Below are 25417 nucleotides of genomic sequence, written 5' to 3'. Positions count from 1 at the left end.
TGTGTTTTCTAAGGAGGCCTCCGAGGTGTTGCCCCCCCATAGAGATTACGATTGCGCTATCGATTTGGTGCCTGGTGCCAAGCTTCCTAAGGGTAGGATATTTAATCTTTCATGTCCTGAACGTGAAGCGATGAGGGTGTATATCCAAGAATGCCTGGCCAAGGGTTTCATTCGCCCCTCGACTTCTCCTGTAGGTGCTGGCTTCTTCTTCGTGGGGAAGAAGGATGGTGGTCTTAGGCCGTGCATTGATTATCGTAACCTGAATAAGGTCACCGTAAGGAACCAGTACCCACTTCCTTTGATTCCGGATCTTTTTAATCAGGTTCAGGGAGCCCAATGGTTTTCTAAGTTCGATCTACGGGGGGCATATAACCTTATCCGCATCAAAGAGGGGGATGAGTGGAAAACTGCGTTCAACACACCCGAGGGTCATTTCGAATACCTGGTAATGCCCTTTGGGTTGTGTAATGCCCCTGCTGTCTTCCAGAATTTTATTAATGAAATCCTGAGAGAGTACCTGGGTAATTTTCTTGTTGTGTACCTTGATGACATACTGGTGTTTTCCAAGGACTGGTCCTCCCACGTGGAGCATGTCAGGAAGGTGCTCCAGGTCCTTCGGGAGAATAATCTGTTTGCTAAGACTGAAAAATGTGTCTTTGGGGTACAGGAGATACCATTTTTAGGGCAAATCCTCACTCCTCATGAATTCCGCATGGACCCTGCCAAGGTTCAAGCTGTGGCGGAATGGGTCCAACCTGCCTCCCTTAAGGCGTTACAGTGTTTTTTAGGGTTCGCCAACTATTACAGGAGATTTATTGCCAACTTCTCGGTCGTCGCTAAGCCTCTTACGGACCTTACCCGCAAGGGTGCCGATGTCCTCCATTGGCCCCCTGAGGCCGTCCAGGCCTTTGAGACTCTCAAGAAGTTCTTTATCTCGGCCCCCGTGCTGATTCAGCCCAACCAAGAGGAGCCATTTATTGTGGAGGTTGACGCTTCCGAGGTGGGAGTGGGGGCCGTCTTGTCCCAGGGTACCAGCTCCCTCACCCATCTCCGCCCCTGTGCTTACTTCTCTAGGAAGTTTTCGCCCACGGAGAGTAACTATGATATTGGTAACCGCGAACTTCTAGCCATTAAATGGGCTTTTGAGGAGTGGCGGCACTTCCTGGAGGGGGCCAGACACCAGGTAACGGTCCTTACGGATCACAAGAATCTGGTTTTCCTAGAATCGGCCCGGAGGCTTAATCCTAGACAAGCTCGGTGGGCACTATTCTTTACCAGATTTAATTTCTTGGTTACCTATAGGGCTGGGTCCAAGAATATTAAGGCTGACGCTCTGTCACGTAGTTTCATGGCCAATCCTCCTTCCGAGAAGGATCCCGCTTGTATTTTACCCCCTGGTATAATCGTCTCTGCCACGGATTCTGATTTAGCTTCTGATATCGCGGCTGATCAGGGTGCAGCTCCCGGGAACGTCCCTGGGGACAAACTGTTTGTTCCCCTGCAATACCGGCTGAGGGTACTCAGGGAAAACCATGACTCCGCTCTATCTGGTCATCCTGGCATCTTGGGCACCAAACACCTCATTACCAGAAACTATTGGTGGCCTGGGTTGCCTAAAGATGTTAGGGCTTACGTCGCCGCTTGTGAGGTTTGCGCTAGGTCCAAAACCCCTAGGTCCCGACCTGCGGGCCTACTACGTTCCTTGCCCATTCCCCAGAGACCTTGGACCCATATCTCCATGGATTTTATCACCGATTTGCCTCCATCTCAGGGCAAGTCGGTGGTGTGGGTGGTAGTCGACCGCTTCAGCAAGATGTGCCACTTTGTGCCCCTTAAGAAGCTACCTAACGCCAAGACGTTAGCTTCTTTGTTTGTGAAACACATCCTGCGTCTCCATGGGGCCCCAGTCAATATCGTTTCTGACAGAGGGGTACAATTTGTTTCCTTATTTTGGAGAGCTTTTTGTAAAAAGTTGGAGATTGATCTGTCCTTCTCCTCCGCCTTCCATCCCGAAACTAATGGCCAAACGGAAAGGACCAACCAATCCCTGGAACAATATTTAAGGTGTTTCATCTCTGACTGTCAATTCGATTGGGTCTCATTCCTTCCCCTTGCTGAATTTTCCCTGAATAACCGGGTCAGTAACTCGTCAGGGGTCTCCCCGTTTTTCTGTAATTTCGGGTTTAACCCAAGGTTCTCCTCCGTCTCCCCTGGTTGTTCCAATAATCCTGAGGTAGAGGAGGTTCATCGGGAACTGTGCACTGTCTGGGCCCAGGTTCAGAAGAACCTAGAGGCGTCCCAGAGCGCACAAAAGATTCAGGCGGATAGTAGACGTTCTGCTAACCCCCGGTTTGTCGTCGGGGATTTGGTCTGGTTGTCGTCCAGGAACTTGCGCCTTAAGGTCCCGTCCAGGAAGTTTGCTCCCCGATTTATTGGACCTTATAAGATCATTGAAGTCCTCAACCCTGTATCCTTCCGTCTGGAGCTCCCCCCATCCTTTCGCATACATGACGTCTTCCATGCCTCCCTCCTTAAACGCTGCTCCCCGTCCTGGTCCCCCTCGAGGATACCTCCTGTTCCCGTTCTCACCCCTGAGGGGGTGGAATTCGAGGTGGCCAAGATTATGGACAGTAGGATGGTCCAGGGCTCCCTCCAGTACCTGGTCCATTGGAGAGGATACGGGCCGGAGGAGAGGACTTGGGTACCTGCCCGTGATGTTCACGCTGGGGTATTGATCAGGAGGTTCCACCTCCTCTTCCCCACTAAACCGGGTCCCCTTAGTAAGGGTCCGGTGGCCCCTCATAAAAGGGGGAGTACTGTTAGGGATCTGCCAGGTACTTCATCTAGCTATACTCCTGGGATTAATCAATCCACACCTGAGGCCAGACCTGCTCGACTGACACCATCTCCCACCAACCAGGGTGGCAGGCTCAGGAGTGGGAGAGCCTATCGCGGCCTGGTCTCTCTGAGTTAGCTCCGCCCCCTGCCCTTTATTACCTGCCCTGTGCTCTCCCTCAGTGCTTGTAATTCTTTTGGATTCCTGGCCCCACTGCTGCTTGCTCCAGCCTGCTTCTGCCGTGCTTCTGCCTTGCTGCAGTTCTGCTTGACCTGCTTGCTTGCCCTGGCTTGCTTCTGTCTCCGTGCCTGCTCGGGTGTACTCACTTCGTCCTGGTCCTGACTGTTCGTTCGCCGCCCCGTTTCCTCGTGGCGTTCCGTGGCTACTGCCCCTTCCCTTGCGTGTTCCCTGTTTGTCTTCCTGTGCACTTAGCCAGCGTAGGGACCGCCGCCCAGTTGTACCTCGTCGCCTAGGGCGGGTCGTTGCAAGTAGGCAGGGACAGGGCGGTGGGTAGAGTAGGGCTCACTTTCCCTTCACCTCCTTCCTGCCATTACAGTTGACTATGGGATGATTGTGGGTGAAGCATAAGAAAAAACGCTGCACTTGGTACATTTTTTCAGAGCACCAGTTGTTAAAGTTTTCAGTAGGTGGACCATAACACAAATAACAGGGACTGCATATAATGTCTGTGCCAGTAAACAACTATTTGATGCAGAGCTGTGTGGAGGGTTATTAAGGTCCTTTTACACGGGCAGATATTCTGCCCATTAAACGAGTGTCAAACCACAATACAGCATGTAGATCAGCGCTCGTTTGCTTCACTGAATGGATCAATGATCGCAAGTATGGGGACGAACGATCGTTAATATGATCATTTTGGATCTCATCGGCAGCAGATCTCATGTTTACAAGGGGGGATGTGCTACCAGCAAGCGACCCTTTTTGGCAGCCTAAAAGACACAACCAGCCAACGAACGAGTGTGCTCATTAATTGGCTGATCACCCCCCATTTACACAGACCAATGGTCGGGAACGACTGTTCGTACAAGCGCTCGTTTGCTCGATCATTTGCCTGTGTAAAAGGACCTTAAGACTTGTACAGGTAAACAGACATACATAGAGTATAACAGATAATCTGGTCAGATCTCAGCCTCTCACAATACAGTACAATGCCAGACATTACAATGTATTGTTATCAGCCCAACAGAGTATTAGCATGGGTACACACGTTGCGCTATTGTTGCATTTTTTATGCATTTTTTTTGTATGCATTTTTGAACTGTTGGGGAGAAAAACGCATCTAAAAAAATGCATATGTTTTTTTAATTACCCATGTGTTTTACAAAGTATTTCAGCTGTAAGCTTATGACTAGTACATTTAAAACCAGATTACAGCTGAAACACTTTGTAAAACACATCTGTAATTAAAAAACGTATGCTTTTTTTAGATGCGTTTTTCTCCCCAACAGTTTTAAAATGCAACAAAATAGCAATATAAACACATGTGAACCCAGCCTTAAGTAGGTGTTCATAATATACTAATAAAAGTGTACAAGTTACTTTTTTAGAGATAATTCTTCTGAATTTGAAAGAATGAAGTATGATTGTGAATTTCATTGTAATTTCATCTTAGTAAAATACCTGCTGGGACTGTAGCGGGAGTAACTAGGACTCCTTCGTGTTCGTGAATTTCTACTTCCAGTTCTCTTCCTGGCTGATTTGGAGGTATAGCTTGGAGATCTTGAATATGACCTACAATAATTTATAATGATTATGTGACAGAGCTGAATAAATATGTTAGGAACAGGAAAAACTTATCTTAAAAATCTTCTAATTGTAAACATATCTTAAAGAGCAGGAGCTATCCAAGTAAATTTTAAATTCTAAATTTCCATCCGATAGCACCTACAAAAGTCTATACTCGGAGACTCCTTAACTGACTACAAGCTACCATAAGACTGCAAAACATGATCTGTAGCCTGCAGGGCATTAGCCAGCAGAAATGATTGAAATCAAGCAGCTCTCTGGTACATTCAGACTCCCTCTTAATGTGAAGTTCTATTTTTTATCATTAAAATATCTAAGAAAATTGCAGTAAAAATATTCTCTAACAATTAGTGCGAACATGTTATCCAACTGCATTAACTGTATTTGTAGCTACCAGAACAACAGCACTTATTTATGTGAACATACCTTGCACCTGAAGAGATGGACCTGCTTCGAGATCTTCTTCCTGAAGATGACCTATAGTTAGTGGAATAAGAGCTGATGGAATGACTTGAGCTTCGGGAGTAAGACCTTCTGGTGCTTCTGTTTGAGGAGCTCCGAGATCGATGACTGTGTACAGATGTCCTGTCAGGTGATACATCAGATACACCTTTGTGTTCCTCAAGGCAGCCAAGACAAGAGGACAAATCTCTGAAGGAGAAATAGACCCAACTTTTCTAATATATATATATATAATTACAAATCCATAATTGCGGATAAAATACTGACACATTAATTTCTATCGGCCACGGATTCCTTCCTGTATATTTATGGGGGTGTGTCTGGGCCATAGAAATGATCCACAAAAATAGGACATGTCCTATTTTTTGCATTTACGGACGGCCCGTTTGTGAATACTGCACGGTGTCCATGGGTCAAAAGCATGAGATGTTTTAAGAATAATAAATAATGAATCTGACCGGTTTCGGGACTGAACTAGACTTTTTTCAGGGAAAACTAAGATCTGGTCTTAAAAACGCAGTGAAAATATTACCCTTTCCAAGCTTCCGTATTGTCTCCTCCGGCGGCCATGTTAATATGAAAATGGTGTATTCCTTCTATTATACAGCTATTGTTGTTTACATTCTCACACCTATGAATATAATACCTGCCATAAAAAAAGTGATGTAAATACCGCGTTTCTGCAAAGCTTTATGTACTGTGCTTGTATTTGTCACATTCTGTATATTGAATAACACCAGAAATTGAATTGTGGGCATTTAAAAAATGTAAGCCCCGCACCATCTGTTTTCACTGCGGTTCAGTCCTGAAACCGGTCAGATTCATTCTTTATTATGTTATGCTTTTTAACCTCTGTTTTCTAAAAGGAAAAAAAACCTTTTAATTATACCTCCTGCTTCAAGGTAAGTTCATTAGTAGCAGCGCCTCCGAAAATCCCACTATTTATTCTCTACAAATACCACATACGCAGAAGCGGACATGCAATTGGTGCAACCTGTGCTGCTGCACAGGGGCCCAATAGGCCCACTGTCACCATTAAGCAGCCTTCTTCTGTCTATTAGCTTGCACCTAAATGCCGGAGGTCAAACATTTTATGGCTAACAACTACTGATGGATTGTTAGAGCGACATAGGCTGGTGATCTATGATAAGATACTGGAGAGCAAGCTCTACAGCTGTCTGTGTCCGCCCCTGCACATATGGACTGGGTATTTGCACTACCAAACGCTTAGAGGGAAGGACGGCAGCAGCTACGATCCCTTACACGGATCATTTTATGTTGTGCGCCAAGCACAACACAAAAAGGTGAGCATACTAACCAACTGTTATATATCTTCTAACCTCTTCATTTTTAAACGTATTACAATATGAAGCGTAGCTCTCTTCTTCCTTTTTGAGCCACTTTATCACTAACTACTAAATTGATGTAGCTCTCAACATTTTTTTATGTCTTCACCTTTTTGCCTGTGTCCGTGAATCTCCCAAATGAAGCGATGAATCCTTACTAAAGGAAAAACAACTGGCAGATGAGTTCCCTGAATCAGAGATGTTATCACTGTGACCATTTGGAGTCTTCACAGATGATGGGACATGTCCGAATCCCTGATGAATAGGACTCTCTTTGTCCTGGCTAATCTTCAACACAGAAGAACTTGTCTGCATCGAGGGAGGGGTGCACATATCATTTCCCGAGTCATACTCGTTTGAGACATCCTTCTGACAGCCTCCATGATTCTCTGTTGTGACCAAAAGGCCAGGGACTGATTGGGAAATCTGAAAACACAAAAAAGTGTTGACATAGGTGGAACCCAACACTTGTAAAGCAACTTGTCACTGAGTGCCACAGTCACTTTCCAGAAAAAAATTCTTTAAAATTCTCCAAATACTGTATATTTTATTAACTGAAAAGAAAAGAGAACAAAAACAAAGGAGCGGGCAGTGGTAAAATGAAACAGAAACAGGAGAAAACAAAAAATATCTCTACAAAAAGTCCACAGAGGTGCCTGCAGACAGTGAGAGCTGCAATGATACTGACACCATGCACGATTTTGGCATGCACCCATAGAAAAAGAATGAGATTTAGAGTGAGAAAGAAAAAAGGTACTGCTAGAATGTAATGAGCTTTCTTTCTGATTAAACATTGACGCAGCAAATGCGACAAAGGCTTCAGCGGAGAATTCCTACATATAATGTAGCTGTTATCAAGTACAATTGTGCACAATGTGTTCTACAAATTTAATTAGAGGATTGAAAGAGACAAAGCAGCACCTTTTAGTAGACTGGAGGCCTAACAGTCAGACATCTGGGGCCAAGTGCTTAGGTCCCATCATCTTTTTTTACTTTTTTATCCAGACATAAAGCAATAACGGTACTTGAATGCTACAGTACTGTACTTTCTGTGAAATTACTGACTGTCAATAAAAGGATAGGTAAAAAGAAAAAGCTTAAAGGCTATGTAATCCTTTAGGGTATGTTCACACGTAGTCAACAAAAACGTCTGAAAATCCAGAGCTGTTTTCAAGGGAAAACAGACCCTGCTTTTCAGACGTTTTTTTACCAACTCGCATTTTTCGCAGCGTTTTCACGCCGTTTTCGCGGCGTTTTTTACGTCCGTTTTTGGAGCTGTTTTCATTGGAGTCTATGAGAAAACAGCTCCAAAAACTTCCAAAGAAGTGTCCTGCACTTCTTTTGCCGAGGCTGTATTTTTACGCGTCGTCGTTTGACAGCTGTCAAACGACGATGCGTAAATAACAGGTCGTCTGCACAGTACGTCGGCAAACCCATTCAAATGAATGGGCAGATGTTTGCCGACGTATTGTAGCCCTATTTTCAGACGTAAAACGAGGCATAATACGCCTCGTTTACGTCTGAAATTTGGCCGTGTGAACATACCCTTAATGTAATTTTTTTAATTTAAGGTGTGTTTTTGGCATATTAAACATATTTCTAATATAGTTTTATTAAAAATGTTGCTAAAAAATTTGCAGCTTCTATGTATCAACGTTACATAGAAGCTGCATATCGTCGCTGTAAACTGAATCTGCCAGTGTGCTGGACTGCTGGCTCGGCTGACACGGTCTCCTGTTTACATCTGACAATCTAACCCTAATACCTATCAAATCTAAGTTGATCAACTTAGAATAGATCGGTATTTGGATTTGATAAGGGGTCAGAATCACACAGAATCCACTCTCTGCCGAGCCGTCAGTCTAGTACTTAAAGCGGTGATATGCAGATTCTAGGTAAAGTGGATACATAGAAGCTGCATCTGTAAAACAAAGCAACATTTTTTTTAGAAAAATGGATTAGAAATATGTTTAATATGCCAAAATACACATTAAATAATACCAAAAATTACATCAAAGGTTTACATAGATTTTAATGTAAAATTGTAGGCAACGAGAAACAGTTAGCTGGCACTACTCCCCTCACGGCTTCAGCGCCAAAACTAGGCAATGGGGAAAGATGCTTACAGATGCAACAAAACGAGTAGAACTCTGTTCAAAAATAGCTATTTCAAATTTGGTGTGTGTGTGTGTGTGTGTAGAGGAAAAAGGCAGCAGTCACCTAGCAAGTCGTCTTGAAAAAAATCCTTTATTGCGATCCCTGTGAGTAGGCCAGACGATGGTCATCACCTTCTGAGCAGTCCTACATTCTCCCGCTGTGATACTCACAGGGATCGCAATAAAGGAATTTTTCAAGACGACTTACTGAGTGAGTGCCGCCTTTTTTCCTCTACACACATAATAGCCTTTAACATATGAACTTTGCGCTATATTATATATTTGTTTGACTCAGCAATTAACAGTGTATCACTAAAACATTGCCTTACTATTCTGTGCCATTAGTGGACCCAATCTTCCCAGCCTAAATTCTTGTTGTATCTTAAATTGGAATCTATTGCTTTCACCATGGCACAACCCTGTAACCTGTAATTCCCCTAATACAATTATATGGGTGGACAGGTATCTGTCTAAATGTGCCAAATTGACTATGCCTTATTATGCATTTATTATGCATGTAGTCACTTTCGTCACAGTATTTACATGTACAGTCATGGATAGTAGTTGAAACCACCATGGTAACCCTTACTATTTATTTGGCCACTCCGTCTTATTCATTAGCCCTTCCAGTCTCAAGTCAGCCCGCAACACGTAATGTAGTCTGTGAATGTCATCAATGATATCAGCATGTGAATAGATATCAGTGTTAGTTATAGAGAATGCCCCTATTCGGGGCTGCGGGAAACTAACTATGTTTTTATGGTGGAGCTTTTCACCAGTAGCAAGTTTCATATCAATAGTGACATCAGAATAGTGAAAATAGCTCAAATCTATTTAACTCACTACATACTGTATATATTATTGCATGAATAAAACAAATTATATTAATTGATAAGTATAAATAAGAATTTTTTACAATACCTTGCAGGTACGTATATATTATTTATAAGAGCTAACATATCCCTTATGTACTAAATATATCAACAGCTTAACAGGCTCTGTATACAGATGACTTCAAGAAGTAAATGTAAGGAAAATGTATGCCAACATACAATATATGTCAACAAAACATATGCCAAAATATACAGCAAGCTAAACAATATTGTATATTATTCATTACCGTATATGTAAAATGATACCTGTGTATGTATAACAATGATTTTACAATTCAGACAATAGTCTGAACTGTCGCAGTATTTATGCTTAATGGTCTTAGGTTCAAATCCAGCCAGGGCCATCATCTACTGTTCTCAAACTTGCAGGGATTCCTATGGATACTCCTATTTCCTCACAAACAGGTCATATAGACAGGTCATTTGGCTATCTATGAAAATGGCCCTTGTATGTTTAAGGCCTCATGCACAATGGGCGAAAAGATTTTTACTGTCCACAAATACGGATCCGCAAATACAGATGCACATTTGTAGCTGTCCACAATTGCGGAAGCGCCCATAAAATTCTGTGTGCGTTCGTGCCGCAGTTGCAGATAAGAATAGTGTCACGGCCACATTCCTTACCTCACGACGGCCGCGACCTCAAACCTCTGGCATCCTGCTAGCGTCTCCCTCCTAGGCGTCCCGGCCTTAAAGGGCCAGCATGCACATATTAATCCGCCCTGACCAATCTCCAGATCACCCTGTCCTATAAAAAGGGCTCCGCCCTTCTACTCCTTGCCTGAGCATTGTTGTTCTCTACCCATGTTAGTACTGCAAACAGTCCCTCAGTTGTATCCTGCTCCCAGTGTTCCCGTGCCCTGCTACCTGTATCCTGTATCCCGTGCTGTGTTTGTTCCTGAGCCTTATCTAGTGTTGGAGTCATGTAGTGGCATTTGCCACGTCTGCCGTCATACACCACGTCTGGTGTCATCTGCCATGCCTGGTATCATCTGCCACGTCTGGTGCCACCTGCCACGTCAAGCTCCATCCGTGCCAAAGCCTAAGGACTTTCATTGACTTTGTATAGACTGTGATTTGACCAACTGCCACTACACTGCGGAGGAGCGGCCAGGTGGGTCCACATACCCCGAGATTATGACAAATACGACATGTTCTAAATTTTGTGGATCATTTCTACGGCCCAGACACACACCCATAAATATACAGAAGGGTGTCCGTGGCCTATAGAAATGAATGGGTCTGCAATTTCCTCCCTAGATAGTGAAATAAGAATAAGAGCCTCACCAGGGTCATAAGTTGATATACTAGTACTCTTAGGGGCAGATTTACTAAGTCTAGCATTTCAAATGCCAGTCTTAAGGTGGTTTTATACCGGCAGATATTTGACTGTGTTTAACAGCCTTTAGCGAGCGTCAATCGACAATACAGTTTGTCAATAGGCGCATGTTCGCTCCATTCAAACGTAGCAATGATCGGGATTATGGGGCCAAACGATCATTACTACCATTGTTAATCCCTAAACATTAGCATCTTGTTGGTGGCACATCCCCTATTTACACAAGGAGATATGCAGTCGACTAGCGTCCATTATTATGCTGCATAAACGATTCAATCTGCCGACGTACGAGCGTTTACTCATTTATCAACTGATCGCTGCTCTGTTTACACAGGGCAATGATCGTAAACAAACGTTTGTATGAACGATCGTTCACCTGATCATTGACCCGTGTAAAAGGTCCTTTATCGTGGGAAGATCTCTGCCCAAAATGAGCGCCGATTGGCGATAATGAGCGCCGTTCGGGAATAATGAGCGCCGATCGGCGATAATATTACATGGGCCGATGCTATACTGTATGGGGACAAACGATAATTTCAGATGATCGTGCGGTTCTCATCAGTTTGCATCATTGTCCGCACCACATCCACTGTTTACACGGGGAGATATGCTGCCGAAAATGACGATTTTATAGCCATAATTTGCGACTTTTTAAAACTGGAAAACTGATCTAAACTGATGTAAATTTTCCCTTAGAATTTAGAAACTCAGAATTAGCATAGTTCTCTCAAATACTGACACTAATAACAATAAAAATTTAATAAACTATCATACTTTGCAGGGCTCCAATTTTTTACGTCTCTTCTACATCTGCACCTCAGCCAGGAAAAAAAAAGAGTGTGCCAATGGCTATTATTCACAATTTGATCCAGATAGTCCCAAGTTTGAAATTTGGCACAAAGTTCTTTTGCTCTGGTCGCAAAGTTTAAAGTTGTGGAATAAAGTTGCTGTCACGTAGGGTTCGTGGACCCACTGGGCCGTACTAACCTTGGCGGTATGGCAGCTGGCCAACAGGGCGCAGGTCAAAGTCTATAGTTCGTATAGGGTACCTGTGGCAGTTCGTACAGTAGCGAGGCAGGCTCGGCTGGGACAAGGCAGCGGGTAGACGTCAGGCATGGAGTAGCAGGACAGGCGTAGAATACAGCACGACTACAGCAGAGCACGGCACTTGACAAGGATAGAACAGGATACAGGATACAGGATACAGGAAACACTGGGAACTGCAAAACACTGGGAGACCATTTGCATAGACAAACTAGGAAACGACAAACAACAGTCAGTCATCGAAGCAAGGGGCTGGGCCCCTCTTATAGTCCTGAGCACTCATGAGCTGATTTAAACATTAAAGTCCGGTGCGCGCGCTGCCCCTTTAAGAGTGGCCACGAGCGTGCGCGTGCACCCTACGGGACCCGGCCGAGGTGAGTAGAAGTGAACGCTGGCGTCTCCTGAGGAGGAGACTGGGGCCAGCGCTCGCAGACCCATGACTGCGGCCATCAGTTGGAGAGTGAACTTGACGGCCCGCAGCCACGGACATGACAGTTTCCCTCTTCTTGGGGCCAGAGCGAGAGAGAAACTTCTTCAGAAGGGTAGGCGCATTGAAGTTCTCCTCTGGCTCCCAGGACCTCTCTTCAGGACCAAACCCCCTCCGATCCACCAAATAAAAAGTCTTTCCTCTCACTCTCAGGGTGTCCAAGATCTCCTTAACTTCGAAGGTGTCTGAAGGGCCGCTGGAGGCAACCGCAGGGCTAGGAGTCTTGGTAAAGCGGTTCAGAACCACCAGTTTCAGGAGAGAGATATGGAAGGAGTTGGGGATCCTGAGGGTAGGAGGCAGCCGAAGTTTGTAGGCGACAGGGTTGACCTGCTGCAGGATCTCGAAGGGTCCGAGGAACCTGGGAGCAAATTTGTACGACGGCACCCTCAGTCGAATATTCCTGGAGGACAGCCAGACCTTCTTGCCATTAAGAAACTGAGGAGGTTCTCTTCTCCTTGTGTCCGCCTTACATTTCATGCGGTCGACCGCCAGCAGGATGAAGGATCGATTCTGCTGTCAGATCTGCAGAAAGTCCCTAAAAGCCGTGTTAGCAGCTGGTACCTCGGACGTATCAGGCACCGGGAGGGGAATTCGTGGGTGTTGGCCGTAGACAATGAAGAACGCTGTCTTCTGTGTGGACTCGCTGGTGTAATTATTATATGAGAATTCAGCCCACGGAAGCAACTGCACCCAGTTATCATGCTGCTTGGAGATGAAGTAGCGTAGGTAGTTCTCCAAGATCTGATTGATCCTCTCGACCTGATCATTAGACTGAGGATGGCAGGCCGAGGAAAAGTCCAACTTTACACCTAGGAGTCCACAGAGGGCTCTCCAGAACTTCGAGGTGAACTGAACCCCTCGATCAGACACAATATGCTGCGGCAAGCCGTGCAGGCGGAAGATGTGTTGGATGATCAGCTTGGCCAGTAGAGGATCAGAAGGAAGACCGGTCAGAGGAACGAGTGGGCCATTTTCGAAAATCGATCCACCACAACCCAGACTGTACTGCATTCAGCAGAGAGAGGCAGGTCAGTAATAAAGTCCATAGCTATATGCTGCCAGGAGGCACCGGGCACAGGTAATGGCGGGAGCAGGCCAGAAAGGTCTGGAGTGAGTGACCTTGTGAGCTGCACACACTGAGCAGGAAGAAACAGTCCAAAATGTCCTTGGGCAGCGTGGGCCACAAGAAATGACGGGCAATCAGATCTCGGGTCTTACTGGTCCCCGCGTGACCTGCCAGTCTAGAAGAGAGTCCCCAGCGGAGGATTCTCCCTAGGTCAGCCAGGCGCACAAAAGTCCTCCCTGGAGGAATGTCCCCAACTTGCAGGGGATTAACAGAGACAATGCAAGACAGATCAATAATGTTTTGTGGAATCTCCATGGTGTCCTCTGTCTCGAAAGACCTGGACAAGGCATCGGCCCTCACATTCTTGTCGGCCAGGCGATAATGGAGCTCAAACTGGAACCTGGTAAAGAACAGCGACGCCCTGGCCTGACGAGGATTCAGAGGTTGGGCCGTCTGGAGATAGGTGAGGTTCTTGTGGTCTGTAAAAATCAGGATGGGATGAGCTGCGCCCTCTAGTAGATGTCTCCACTCCTCCAGGGCCAATTTGATGGCCAGTAACTCCCGATCTCCAATTGAGTAGTTGCGTTCTGCGGAACAGAAGAGCTTAGAGAAATATCCACATACCATAGACTTGCCCTTGGAACCTTTCTGGAACAGGAGTGGACCAGCACCGACAGAGGATGCGTCCACCTCCAATGAGAACTGTAGAGAAACATCTGACTGATGGAGGATAGAGGCTGACCTGAAGGCACTCTTCAGGCCATGGAATGCAGGCTCTGCCTCAGGAGTCCACAGCTTGGCATTCATGCCCTTCTTAGTGAGATCAGAGATAGGAGATGTCAGTGAGGAAAAGTTTGGAATAAACTGTCTGTAAAAATTTGCGAATCCCAGAAAGCGCTGTATGGCCCTTAAGCCTTGAGGGTGTGGCCATTCCAGAATGGACTTTACCTTTTCAGGATCCATCCTGAGACCTCTATTCGAGACAATGTAGCCGAGGAAGGGTAGAGCATCCTTTTCAAACACGCATTTCTCCAACTTAGCGTACAGACGATTCTCTCTTAACTGCAGCAAAACTTGACGGACATGTCTCTGATGAGTCACAGAATCTGGAGAAAAAAATCAAGATGTCATCAAGATAGACTACAACACAAACATAGAGGAAGTCATGGAAAATGTCATTAACGAACTCCTGGACGACCGCGGGAGCATTACACAGGACGAAGGGCATTACTAGGTACTCGTAGTCTCCATCACGGGTGTTAAATGCAGTCTTCCATTCGTCACCCCGGTGAATTCGGATTAGGTTGTAAGCCCCACGCAGGTCTAGTTTGGAAAAAATCTTGGCACCACGTATACGATCAAATAATTCAGATATCAGCGGCAATGGATATTTATTTTTCACCGTGATTTGGTTGAGACCCCAGTAGTCAATACAAGGACGCAGGGAGCCATCCTTTTTTTGACGAAGAAGAACCCGGCTCCTGCCGTGGAGGAAGACTTCCGTATGAAGCCCCTCTCTAAGTTCTCTTTAACATAGGCGGACATGGACAGAGTCTCTGGCAAGGAGAGAGGATATATCCTACCACGGGGAGGGGATGCACCAGGGATTTCGATAGGACAGTCATATGCCTGGTGTGGGGGCAGTGTCTCCGCCTCCCTTTTGCTGAAGACGTCCGAAAATGCAGCATAATGACCAGGCAATCCTGCAAATGACCGAGGCAGAGGAGGCTGGACCTAGCGAATCTGCACCAGGCATCGGCTGTGACACTCGGGGCCCTACTAGAGAACCTCTTCAGAGTTCCAGTCCAGGACTGGGGCATGTAGTCAGAGCCAAGGCAGGCCCAGCAGCACGAGGTTAACGGCCTTGGGTAGGACATAGAAAAATAGAAGTTTGGCGTGGAGTGCCCCTACTTGGAGTCTCAGCGGCTTGGTTACAGCTATAACTGGGTCTGGCAGATGTAGTCCATTTACCTATGCAACCATCAACGGTTTCTCCAGAGGGGTAGTGGGTAATTGAAGAAGGTCCACCAGGTCTCTACAAATGAAATTAGCAGCGGATCCAGAGTCCAGATATGCAGAGACCTGATGCGTTTTCTCATCGGACACTATGGTCACGGGTATGGACAACTTAGACGTGAGTCCTTCTTTGCCCAAGGTTGTATTTCCTACCAATCCTAGGCTTTGGGGCTTTTGGGGACACAGACGCACAAGATGGCCTCCGAGGCCGCAATAAAGATAGATTCCCGAAGTGTGTCTGCACTGTCTCTCCTGGGTAGATAGCTTACATTGGTCCATCCTCACAGACTCCTTAGGAGGATCGGCATCTGAGGGCGGCAGGGGTTGCTGCAAGGTAGGGACCAGACAAGGAAGACCTCCCTCCCGACTAACCTCTTGGAGCCGTTCTCGGAGCCTTCTATCAATCCGGGCAGGTCTCGAGCGGCAAGTTCGTCCTTAATTTTAGGAGACAGTCCATGCCAGAATGTAGCCACCAGGGCCTTATTATTCCACAACAGTTCTCCCGCCAGGGTGCGGAAGTGGATGGCGTACTCGCCCACAGAGATGTCTCCTTGGCGTAGGTTCAGCAAGGAAGCCGCTGCAGAGGAGACTCATCCAGGCTCCTCAAACACTGTGCGAAATGTCCGGAGAAACCCCTGGAAGTCACGGGTCTCTGGTTCCTGTCTCTACCAGATAGGATTCGCCCATGCAAGTGCATTGCCAATGAGAAGAGAGATGATGAAAGTGACCCTTGCGCCATCAGATGAAAATGTCCTTGAATACAGGCTGAAGTGGATCTGGTACTGGTTCAAAAATCCATGACAGGTACCTGCATCTCCATTATAGCGGTCAGGAAGTGGCAAAGAAAAATGAGGATCAACACTACCAGGAGGTGTATTCAGAGGATTAGTACTGCCAGGAGGTGTAGTAGGAGGAATGGCAGCGCGTGCTTCCTGCCGACGTGCGAGAATGTTCAAGGCCCGGAGGAGTTGGTCCTGTCGAGACCGGAGGTCCAGCATATCCGTCCGCTCAGGCATTGAAGCAAGGGGCCCCTCTTATAGTACAGAGCACTCATGAGCAGATTTAAACATTAAAGTCCGTTGCGCGCGCTGCCCCTTTAAGAGCGGGCACGAGCGTGCGCACGCACCCTACGGGACCCGGCCGAGGTGAGTGGAAGTGAGCTCTGGCTTCTCCTGAGGAGGGGACTGGGGCCAGCGCTCGCAGACCCATGGCTGCGGCCGTCAGGGGGAGCGTGAACCTGACGGCCCGCAGCCACGGACATGACAGTTGCCTTCATCTGAGATATTACCATAATGCCTTTCTTTAGGGGATCTGGTGGATAACTCTTCTATCTTAAAAAAATTATATAATGTATTACTGATTGTGGAAGTTATTATACCTGACCTGACAAAGGGACCATTTCGATCCAGAAACACGTAGTCTGCATGAATAAAGAAATAATTTAATTTTATACATCTCATTTGTACTTACTAGCCTAGTGCCATTACCAAGATACTGCATGAACTTTTTTCTTTGTTTCCTCTTGCTTTATATATTACTGAGGATTTTTAATATACAGTTGTTTCTACCTCCCCCAAGGCTGACTATATATTTATCCACAATTTTTTGTTAAAGGGAGTCTGTCATCACTTATTTGCTTCCCAAATCGCTAATATCCACTCTATAAGGAAGGATGATAGTTTTCCAAAGATACTTATGTTCCCCAAGTCAGCCCATTGTGAACCATAAAAAAGTTATATTTCTCTGGGCACCGTAGCACTAAAGAGTCCTGCAGTCCAGATTCCTGCATTCTACACCGCATTCCAAATTATTATGCAAATGTTATTTTTCGCTGATTTTCCTAAATAGTCGATGCAAATGACAGTCAGTATAATCTTCAAGCCATCAACCGTTGGAGTATAATGCAAATTTTATTGAACAAATCTCCTAATGATAACAGATTTTTTTTTTAGAAGTAAAAAACTCAAAATGCACTGTTTCAAATTATTATGCACAACAGAGATCAAAACATTTTAAAGCTTGTAAAGAGAACTAAAATGGTCATTTGTTGAATTTGCAGCATCAGGAGGTCATATTTACAGAAATCAAAAGCTCTTTCAATCAAAAAAAAACATAACAAGTTACATGTTAACATAGGACCCTGTCTTTGAAATCACCTTCACAATTCTTGCATCCATTGAATTTGTGAGTATTTGGACAGTTTCTGCTTGAATATCTTTGTAGGATGTCAGAATAACCTCCCAGAGCTTCTGTTTTGATGTGAACTGCCTCCCACCCTCATAGATATTTTGCTTGAGGATGCTCCAAAGGTTCTCAATAGGGTTGAGGTCAGGGGAACATGGGGGCCACACCATGAGTTTCTCTCCTTTTATGCCCATAGCAGCCAATGACACAGAGGTATTCTTTGCAGCATGAGATGGTGCATTGTCATGCATGAAGATAATTTTTCTACGGAAGGCATGGTTCTTCTTTTTGTACCACGGAAGAAAGTGGTCAGTCATAACCTCTACGTACTTTCCAGAGGTCATTTTCACACCGTCAGGGACCCTAAAGGGGCCTACCAGCTCTCTCCCCAAGATTCCAGCCCAAAACATGACTCCGCCACCTCCTTGCTGACGTCGCAGTCTTGTTGGTACATGGTGGCCATTCACCAACAATCCACTACTCCATCCATCTGGACCATCCAGGGTTGCACGGCACTCATCAGTAAACAACACGGTTTGAAAATTAGTCTTCATGTATTTCTGAGCCCACTGCAACCGTTTCTGCTTGTGAGCATTGTTTGGGGGTGGCCGAATAATAGCTTTATGCACACTTGCAAACCTCTGGAGGATCCTACACCTTGAGGTTCGCGGGACTCCAGAGGCACCAGCGGCTTCAAATACCTGTTTGCTGCTTTGCAATGGCATTTTAGCAGCTGCTCTCCTAATCCTATTAATTTGCCTGGCAGAAACCTTTCTCATTATGCCTTTATCTGAACGAACCCGTCTGTGCTCTGAATCAGCCACAAATCTTTTCACAGTACGATGATCACGCTTAAGTTTTCTTGAAATATCCAATGTTTTCATACCTTGTCCAAGGTATTGCACTGTTTCACGCTTTTCGGCAGCAGAGAGATCCTTTTTCTTTCCCATATTGCTTGAAACCTGTGGCCTGCATAATAATGTGGAACGTCCTTCTTAAGTAGTTTTCCTTTGATTGGGCACACCTGGCAAACTAATTATCACAGGTGTCTGAGATTGATTACAATGATCCAAAGAGCCATATGATACAATACCATCCATGAGTTTAACTGAAAAACTAATAATTAAATGTTTATGACACTTAAATCCAATGTGCATAATAATTTGGAACACGTTGTATGTGGTTTCTACTTAGAATGCAGGACACTTCCTGGATTGCATGACTCTTCAGTGCTCAGTTGCATATGGCACCCAGAGAAATTAAAGCACTTATTTATGGTTTACGATGGGTGGACTTGGGTAACATAGGTATGTTTGAAAAACTTTCAGCCTTCCCTATATAACGTATTAGCGATTTGGGAGGCAAAAATGTGATGACAGCACACGGATCCATTGATTTCAATGGGGCCGTTCACACATGCGTGAGTTTTCACGCAGTGAGAATCCGCTGCATGAAACTAACTGCATGTCCTATAGTGGTGCGTTTTCATGCACCTATGCGCCCATTGAAGTCAATGGGTGCATGAAAAACACGCACCACACACGTTTGCACATCCGTGTGTGGTGCGTGATTTGCGCATCAATTCAATTGAAAATAACAATACAAAAATAAGATGTGCTTTGCGAGTGCGTGAATAACGCATGCCACTCGCAAAGCACACTGATGCATAACGCAACACACACAGACCAGATTCACGCGCGTTTTTCACGCTCATGAATCTGATACGCTCGTGTGAATGTCGCCTAAGTGTAAGTAATGTCAAATGCCAAAGTTGTCAGCTAGCATTTCAATAAGAAGTGTTATATTTATATCTTCTCAGTTACATCTAGACAGAAAGTTTTTTTTAAAGACTCACTGTTAAAAAGTTTGTAAATATTTCAATATTCTTAAAGAAAAAAGCTATTTCATGTAGTGTGGAGTCATGTATCAATAGTGTTGTTTTGTATGTGTTGACCCTAAATCATCTGAAACACATTTATGTAAATATATATCACATCACAATAATGCAATCTATAAAAAAAAAAGCCTGTACAACATGTCTAACTTGCTGTACAAGTATGACATTATTCTGGTTTAGCTAGCTGCAGAAACGAGGTGGTACTTTTTTCACTTAGTCACGTGCTCATCAAACACCCTTATGAATATCTAAATATACAGACCGATCAACCATAACATTAAAACCACTTGCCTAATAGGTCCCCCTCCTGCTGCCAAAACAGTTCTGACCTACCGAGGCATGGACTCCATAGGACCTCTGAAGATGTCCTGTGGTATCTGGCACCAAGATCTTAGCAGCAGATAATTTAAGTCCTCTAAATTTTGAGGAGGGGCCTCCATGGATCTAACTAGTTATTAACTTCGCACAGATTTTTGATTGGATTAAGATATGAGGCCAAGATAAAGGCCAAGTCAACAACTTGAACTCTGTCATGTTCCTCAAACTATTCCTGAATAATTTTTAAAGTATGGCAGGGTGCAACATTCTGCTGAAAGCGGCCACTACCATTAGGGAATACCGTTGCCTTAAAGGAGTGTACTTGGTCTCCAACACTGTTTAGGTAGGAGGCACATGTCAAAGTAACATCCACATGACTGCAAAGTAGGGCCACACCATCCATGAGGCGAGATGAGCAACTCACCTCAGGCGGCACCCTGCTGCCTCTCTGAGGGGGCGGCGGCGCCACTGAAACCTGCCGCTGCCACCCCCCAGCAGTGATTGTACCTGCATCTACAGGACCCAGGTACAATTGCATGTATAAGCGCTGAATGACCGGGCAAGTTCCGTACCCGACCATTCAGCGCCTTACAATGACGCTGGTTGACAGGGCAGAATGACTTGCTCTGCCAATCAGCGCCTTTCAACAAAGCTAGCGGTGCGATGATGTCATCACGCCGATTCCATTGTTGAAAGGCGCTGCTTGGCAGGGAAAGTCATTCTGCCCTGTCAATCAACGCTTTTTAAAGACGCCAGCGGCGCAATGACATCATCGCGCCGCTTGCGTCATTCAGCCTCACCACACCTGCTCAGAAGAGAAGCAGGTCTGCATTGCCATTGGATGGTGCGGGAACGGGATTAAGGTGAGTATGTAAAGTTTATTTTTTTCCACGTAAAAGGTGTGAGTGGCATTATCTACAGGGGAGGCTATATATGGGACACATAGGGGTACCTCTTTTAGGGTTTTAAGCATCTTATAGTGCCCTGATGTACACCATCAATGGTAAATATAGCAAAAGGGGGAAAGGGGAAAATAAGGGAAAAAGAAGGGCAAGAAGCGTTAGGATCAAAAGGTTTCTAGATTGAATGAATAAAACTGGCTTGAGAAGGTATCGGTTACCTAGCAGGGATAGGGTGAACGGTCCCTCAAGAAAGTACACTCTATTGTAATTTCAAATCCCATTTAACATCATACCATGTTTAACACCTTACTGCATTGGTATAATATTGAAAAACGGTTAGATGGGACTAGAGAGGGAAAGATAAATGAATGAATATAAATCTATGCAGTGAGGTGCTCTCAAAGGCAAAACTATGAGGTATTGGTGTGTTGTCCCTTTAGAGCACAGCACTATATTGTTCAAACCCTCACTTGGTGAGATGTGAGTGAGGGTCTGAACAATATAGTCTGGCTAAAGCTCAATATAAGAGCAATCTATTTGTCAGCAACAGATGCTGTGCTGTGCTCTAAAGGGACAACGCACCAATACCTTACAGTTTTGCCTTTGAGAGCACCTCACTGCATAGATATAGATTTGTGCATTTATCTTTCCCTCTCTATGTGTGCCACTATATACAGGGGGCTATATGTGGGGCACTATATACAGAAGGTGCTATATGTGGGGCACTATCTACAGGGGGGCTCTATCTAAAGGGGGGCTATATGTAGAGCGATATCTACAAGGGGGCTATATGTAGAGTACTATCTACATTGGGGGCTATATGAGGGCCACTATCGACAGGGGTGCTATATGTGGGGCACTATCTACAGGGTGGCTATATATGGTGCACTATCTACAGGGGGCTATATGTGGGGCACTATCTACAGGGGGCTCTATGGGGCACTATCTACAGGCAGCACTGTGTGTGGGACACAGTATGGTGCTATTATAATCAGGGACACAGTGTATGGTGCTATTATAGTCAGAGACACAGTGAATGGTGCTATTATAATTAGAGGTGCAGTGTATGGAACTATTATATTCAGGGGTGTAGTGTGTGGCGCCATGAGAATCTTATCTTCATTTATAGGTGCAGAAAAGTTTGAAAATTGAGAAGCTGAAGACATCTGAGCGGCAAACTGCAGAAATGGGCTGTGGCCGGGAGAAGTCGTCATAGAGGTCTGGACCGGATGGAGAAGAAAAGAGAAAAATAACTGGAAAATGAGATGTCACCGGTAATTCACTTAATGTAAATGTTTATTCTACCTCTAATCAGGACTGTAGTCTAGTCACTATATAATCTGCAGCCAGATGATGGGTGGTATGATTTTTTTCTTTGTTTGTGAAACAGCAACTTCCAGCATATCCTTACCATTGTTCGGGCCATGCTGGGAGCTGTAGTTTTACGCCATACAAACCTATACAGCAGGGGTTGAGCTAAATTGAACTGTATCTGTGCTGGTGTTGTATTTATGTACGGAGCTTGGTTCTAGAGCTGTATATATGTACGGAGCTTGGTTCTAGTGTTGTATTTATGTGCTAAGCTTGGTTCTGGTGCTGTATATGTGTACTGAGCTTTGTTCTGGAGCTGAATTTATGTTCTGAGCTTGGTTCTGGTTTTCTTTATATGTACTGAGCTTGGTTCTGGTACTGTATTTATGTACCGAGATTGGTTCTGGGGCTTTATTTATGTACTGAGCTGGGTTTTGGTGCTGTATATATGTACTGAGCTTGGTTCTGGTGTTGTATTCATTTACTGAGCTTGGTTGTGGTGCTGTATATATGTACTGAGCTTGGTTGTGGGGCTGTATATATGTACTGAGCTTGGTTCTGGTATTGTATTTATGTACTGAGCTTGGTTCTGGTGTTGTATCCATTTACTGAGCTTGCTTGTGGTGCTATATTTATGTACTGAACTTGGTTCTGGTATTGTATTTATGTACTGAGCTTTGTTCTGGTATTGTATCCATTTACTGAGCTTGCTTGTGGTGCTGTTTTTATGTACTGAGCTTGGTTCTGGTATTGTATTTATGTACTGAGCTTGGTTCTGGTGTGGTATCCATTTACTGAGCTTGCTTGTGGTGATGTATATATGTACTGAGCTTGGTTATGGGGCTGTATATATGTACAGAGCTTGGTTTTGGTATTGTATTTATGTACTGAGCTTGGTTCTGGTGTGGTATCCATTTACTGAGCTTGCTTGTGGTGATGTATATATGTACTGAGCTTGGTTGTGGGGCTGTATATATGTACTGAGCTTGGTTGTGGGGCTGTATATATGAACTGAGCTTGGTTGTGGTGCTTTATATATGTACTGAGATTGGTTCTGGGGCTGTATATATGTAGTGAGCTTGGTTCTGGGGATGTATATATGTATTGAGCTTGGTTCTGGAGCCGTATATGTCAGAGCTTGATTCTGATGCTGTAATTATATAGGATATATGTATAATAACAAAATTACAAGGCAGATGGAGTTGATTTCAATTCATTGTATATTAAATGGGAACCTGTCAGGTAGTTATAACCCCTTGAACCGCCACCATGCAGTAATACATGACCTAAAAATATTTAAAAACATTCCCCCTGTATGCCCTTTCAGTGGCACACGCTATATGCTAATTAGTCATCAAAGGGTCATGGGGCGGTACCACTATCCTGAAGAGTCACATAGTCCTGCCTCCATGCTTGATTGACATCCCCCTGGCTGTTCTACATGACTACCAGTCTTCTCCAACTTTCTCGGATGCGCTATTGCTTTGTTCTACTTGGGCATGCTTTGAGAAAAGCTAGAATCGGCCCTGCTGCCAGGACCCAAAGTTTCCCAGCAGAACATCGCACAGAGCATCACGCTGCATCCATCAGCTTGGGCTCTTCCCATAATTCATCTTGGTGCCAATTCTTCCCTAGGTAAGTGACACACACATACACACCCGGCCATCCACATGATGTAAAAGAAAATGTAATTTATCAGACTAGGTTACCTTCTTCCATTGTTCTGTGGTCCAGTTCTGATGCTCATGTGTCCATTGTAGCTGCTTTTGGTGGTATTTAGAGGTTAGGATTGATCCACTGACACAGGCTGCAATGCACTGTGTGTTCTGGCATTTTTTTTAATCATGGCCAGAGGTAAATTTTTCAGCTATTTGTGCTATAGTACTGTCGCTCTTCTGTGGGATAAGACCGGACAGGCTAGCCTTCACTCCCCACACACATCAATAAGCCTTGGGAGCTCATGACCCTGTTGCTGGTTCACTCGTTGTCCTAGCTTGGACCATGTTTGGTACTGTAGGTACTAACCACTGCATACTGGGAAGACCCCACAAGAACTGCTGTTTTGGAGATGCTCTGATCCAGTTGTCTAACCTTCACAATCTGCCCCTTGTCAAAGTTGCTCAGATCCTTACGCTTACCTATTATTTCTGCTTTCAACACATCAAATTCAAAAACTGACTGCCCACTTGCTGCCTAATATCTCCCCCACCTTGACATGTGCCATTGTAACTAGGGAATCAATGCTGTTCACGTTTCATCAGTGGTTTTAATGTTATGGCTAATCAGTGTAGAGGGGTATGCTAGCTCACTTTTTCATGGGTTATGTGGCCAGGAACTTCCCATGTTCACAAGGACTGCAAAGGTATCAAACACGGAAAAGATAAACTGGACCAAGGAGCATATTGCCTTTTTCTCCCGAAAGTGAAAAGGTGCGGAGGCAACAAGTTCTGCCCCCATCTTGTTATTTTCTATAGGGTCCCTATGCTCTGTATGCACTAACAGTAGAAAATACAGTACACGGGTCTGCTTTAATGTATAGACAGAAACAGCTGATCTGTTCAGCATTGTCTACTATATAAGGATTAGTGCACTTGGCCTTATATCTACTGGGAATGATGAAAGAAAGCACATAAATTGTATCTATAATTTTCTGCATAAATTGACACAAATATGCTATACTTATACGTGGCCAATAGATTTTATCTGACAACATTTGAAGATATTTTCTGCTGTACAATCTACTAGATCCTTCCTGTTTTCTAAAGTCTGCATAAAGATCTGTATCTACCATTTTCATATTCATGTTGTTTAATTAATGTTGCGTTTGATGTGTTGCTGAAAGCTATTTGCTGCGACAACTTTGTTCTAGAATGACTCATTCATCTGATGTGCTTCTGTGACAAAACCCATCCCATCAATTATGGTCTGCCCTGACATGTTACATATTATAAAGGATTGGGAGACACTTGTATATTTCATGGACATTAGTTACATTATTTTCCATGATGCTGATTATAAGAATAATCTTCAAGAAATTGTACATGAATGTGTCAATGAAATGATATCTATCTATTCTTATTTCTTCTACTTAAGAGGGGCCCTGGGGGTGGTGGTACCAGCAAAAGACTTTATGTTACCAGTCAGTGTTTTTCTTTGATGATGACTGATCATATAATAGTTTCTCCATAGAATTTCTAACCCAGCAAGTAGAACTAGGATCAATGAATAAAGCATTGTCTAGATCAATAAAAATAATATTAATAAAAAACAAATAAATAATAATAATGTTTTCTAAAGAAAATCATGTTCTCCTCACTTTTTAGGGGCAGCTCTCAAGAGACTTTGTTGGTAATGCTTAGCAACATCTCTGCTAAACTAGGAGTTCAATTTACA

At 44.5% G+C, this 25417-nt stretch overlaps 1 protein-coding gene across 1 annotated transcript in view; it reads right to left on the bottom strand.

The window, feature by feature from the left end:
* Positions 1-25417, bottom strand: part of SRRM4 (serine/arginine repetitive matrix 4) — a 188571-nt gene that overhangs the window by 17091 nt on the left and 146063 nt on the right. Inside the window, exons 9-11 of the mRNA XM_075835462.1 lie at positions 6521-6837; positions 5030-5254; positions 4478-4588 (exon numbers count right to left, since the gene is read on the bottom strand). Of these exons, the coding sequence (XP_075691577.1) occupies positions 4478-4588; positions 5030-5254; positions 6521-6837 (653 nt within the window). The remainder of the gene's footprint in view (positions 1-4477; positions 4589-5029; positions 5255-6520; positions 6838-25417) is intronic.

This window comes from Rhinoderma darwinii, chromosome 1 (genome assembly GCF_050947455.1).
Source record: "Rhinoderma darwinii isolate aRhiDar2 chromosome 1, aRhiDar2.hap1, whole genome shotgun sequence".
Taxonomy (NCBI): Eukaryota; Metazoa; Chordata; class Amphibia; order Anura; family Rhinodermatidae; genus Rhinoderma; species Rhinoderma darwinii.
Note: the sequence above shows the minus strand (reverse complement) of the source record. Positions and strands in the feature narration are given on the sequence as shown.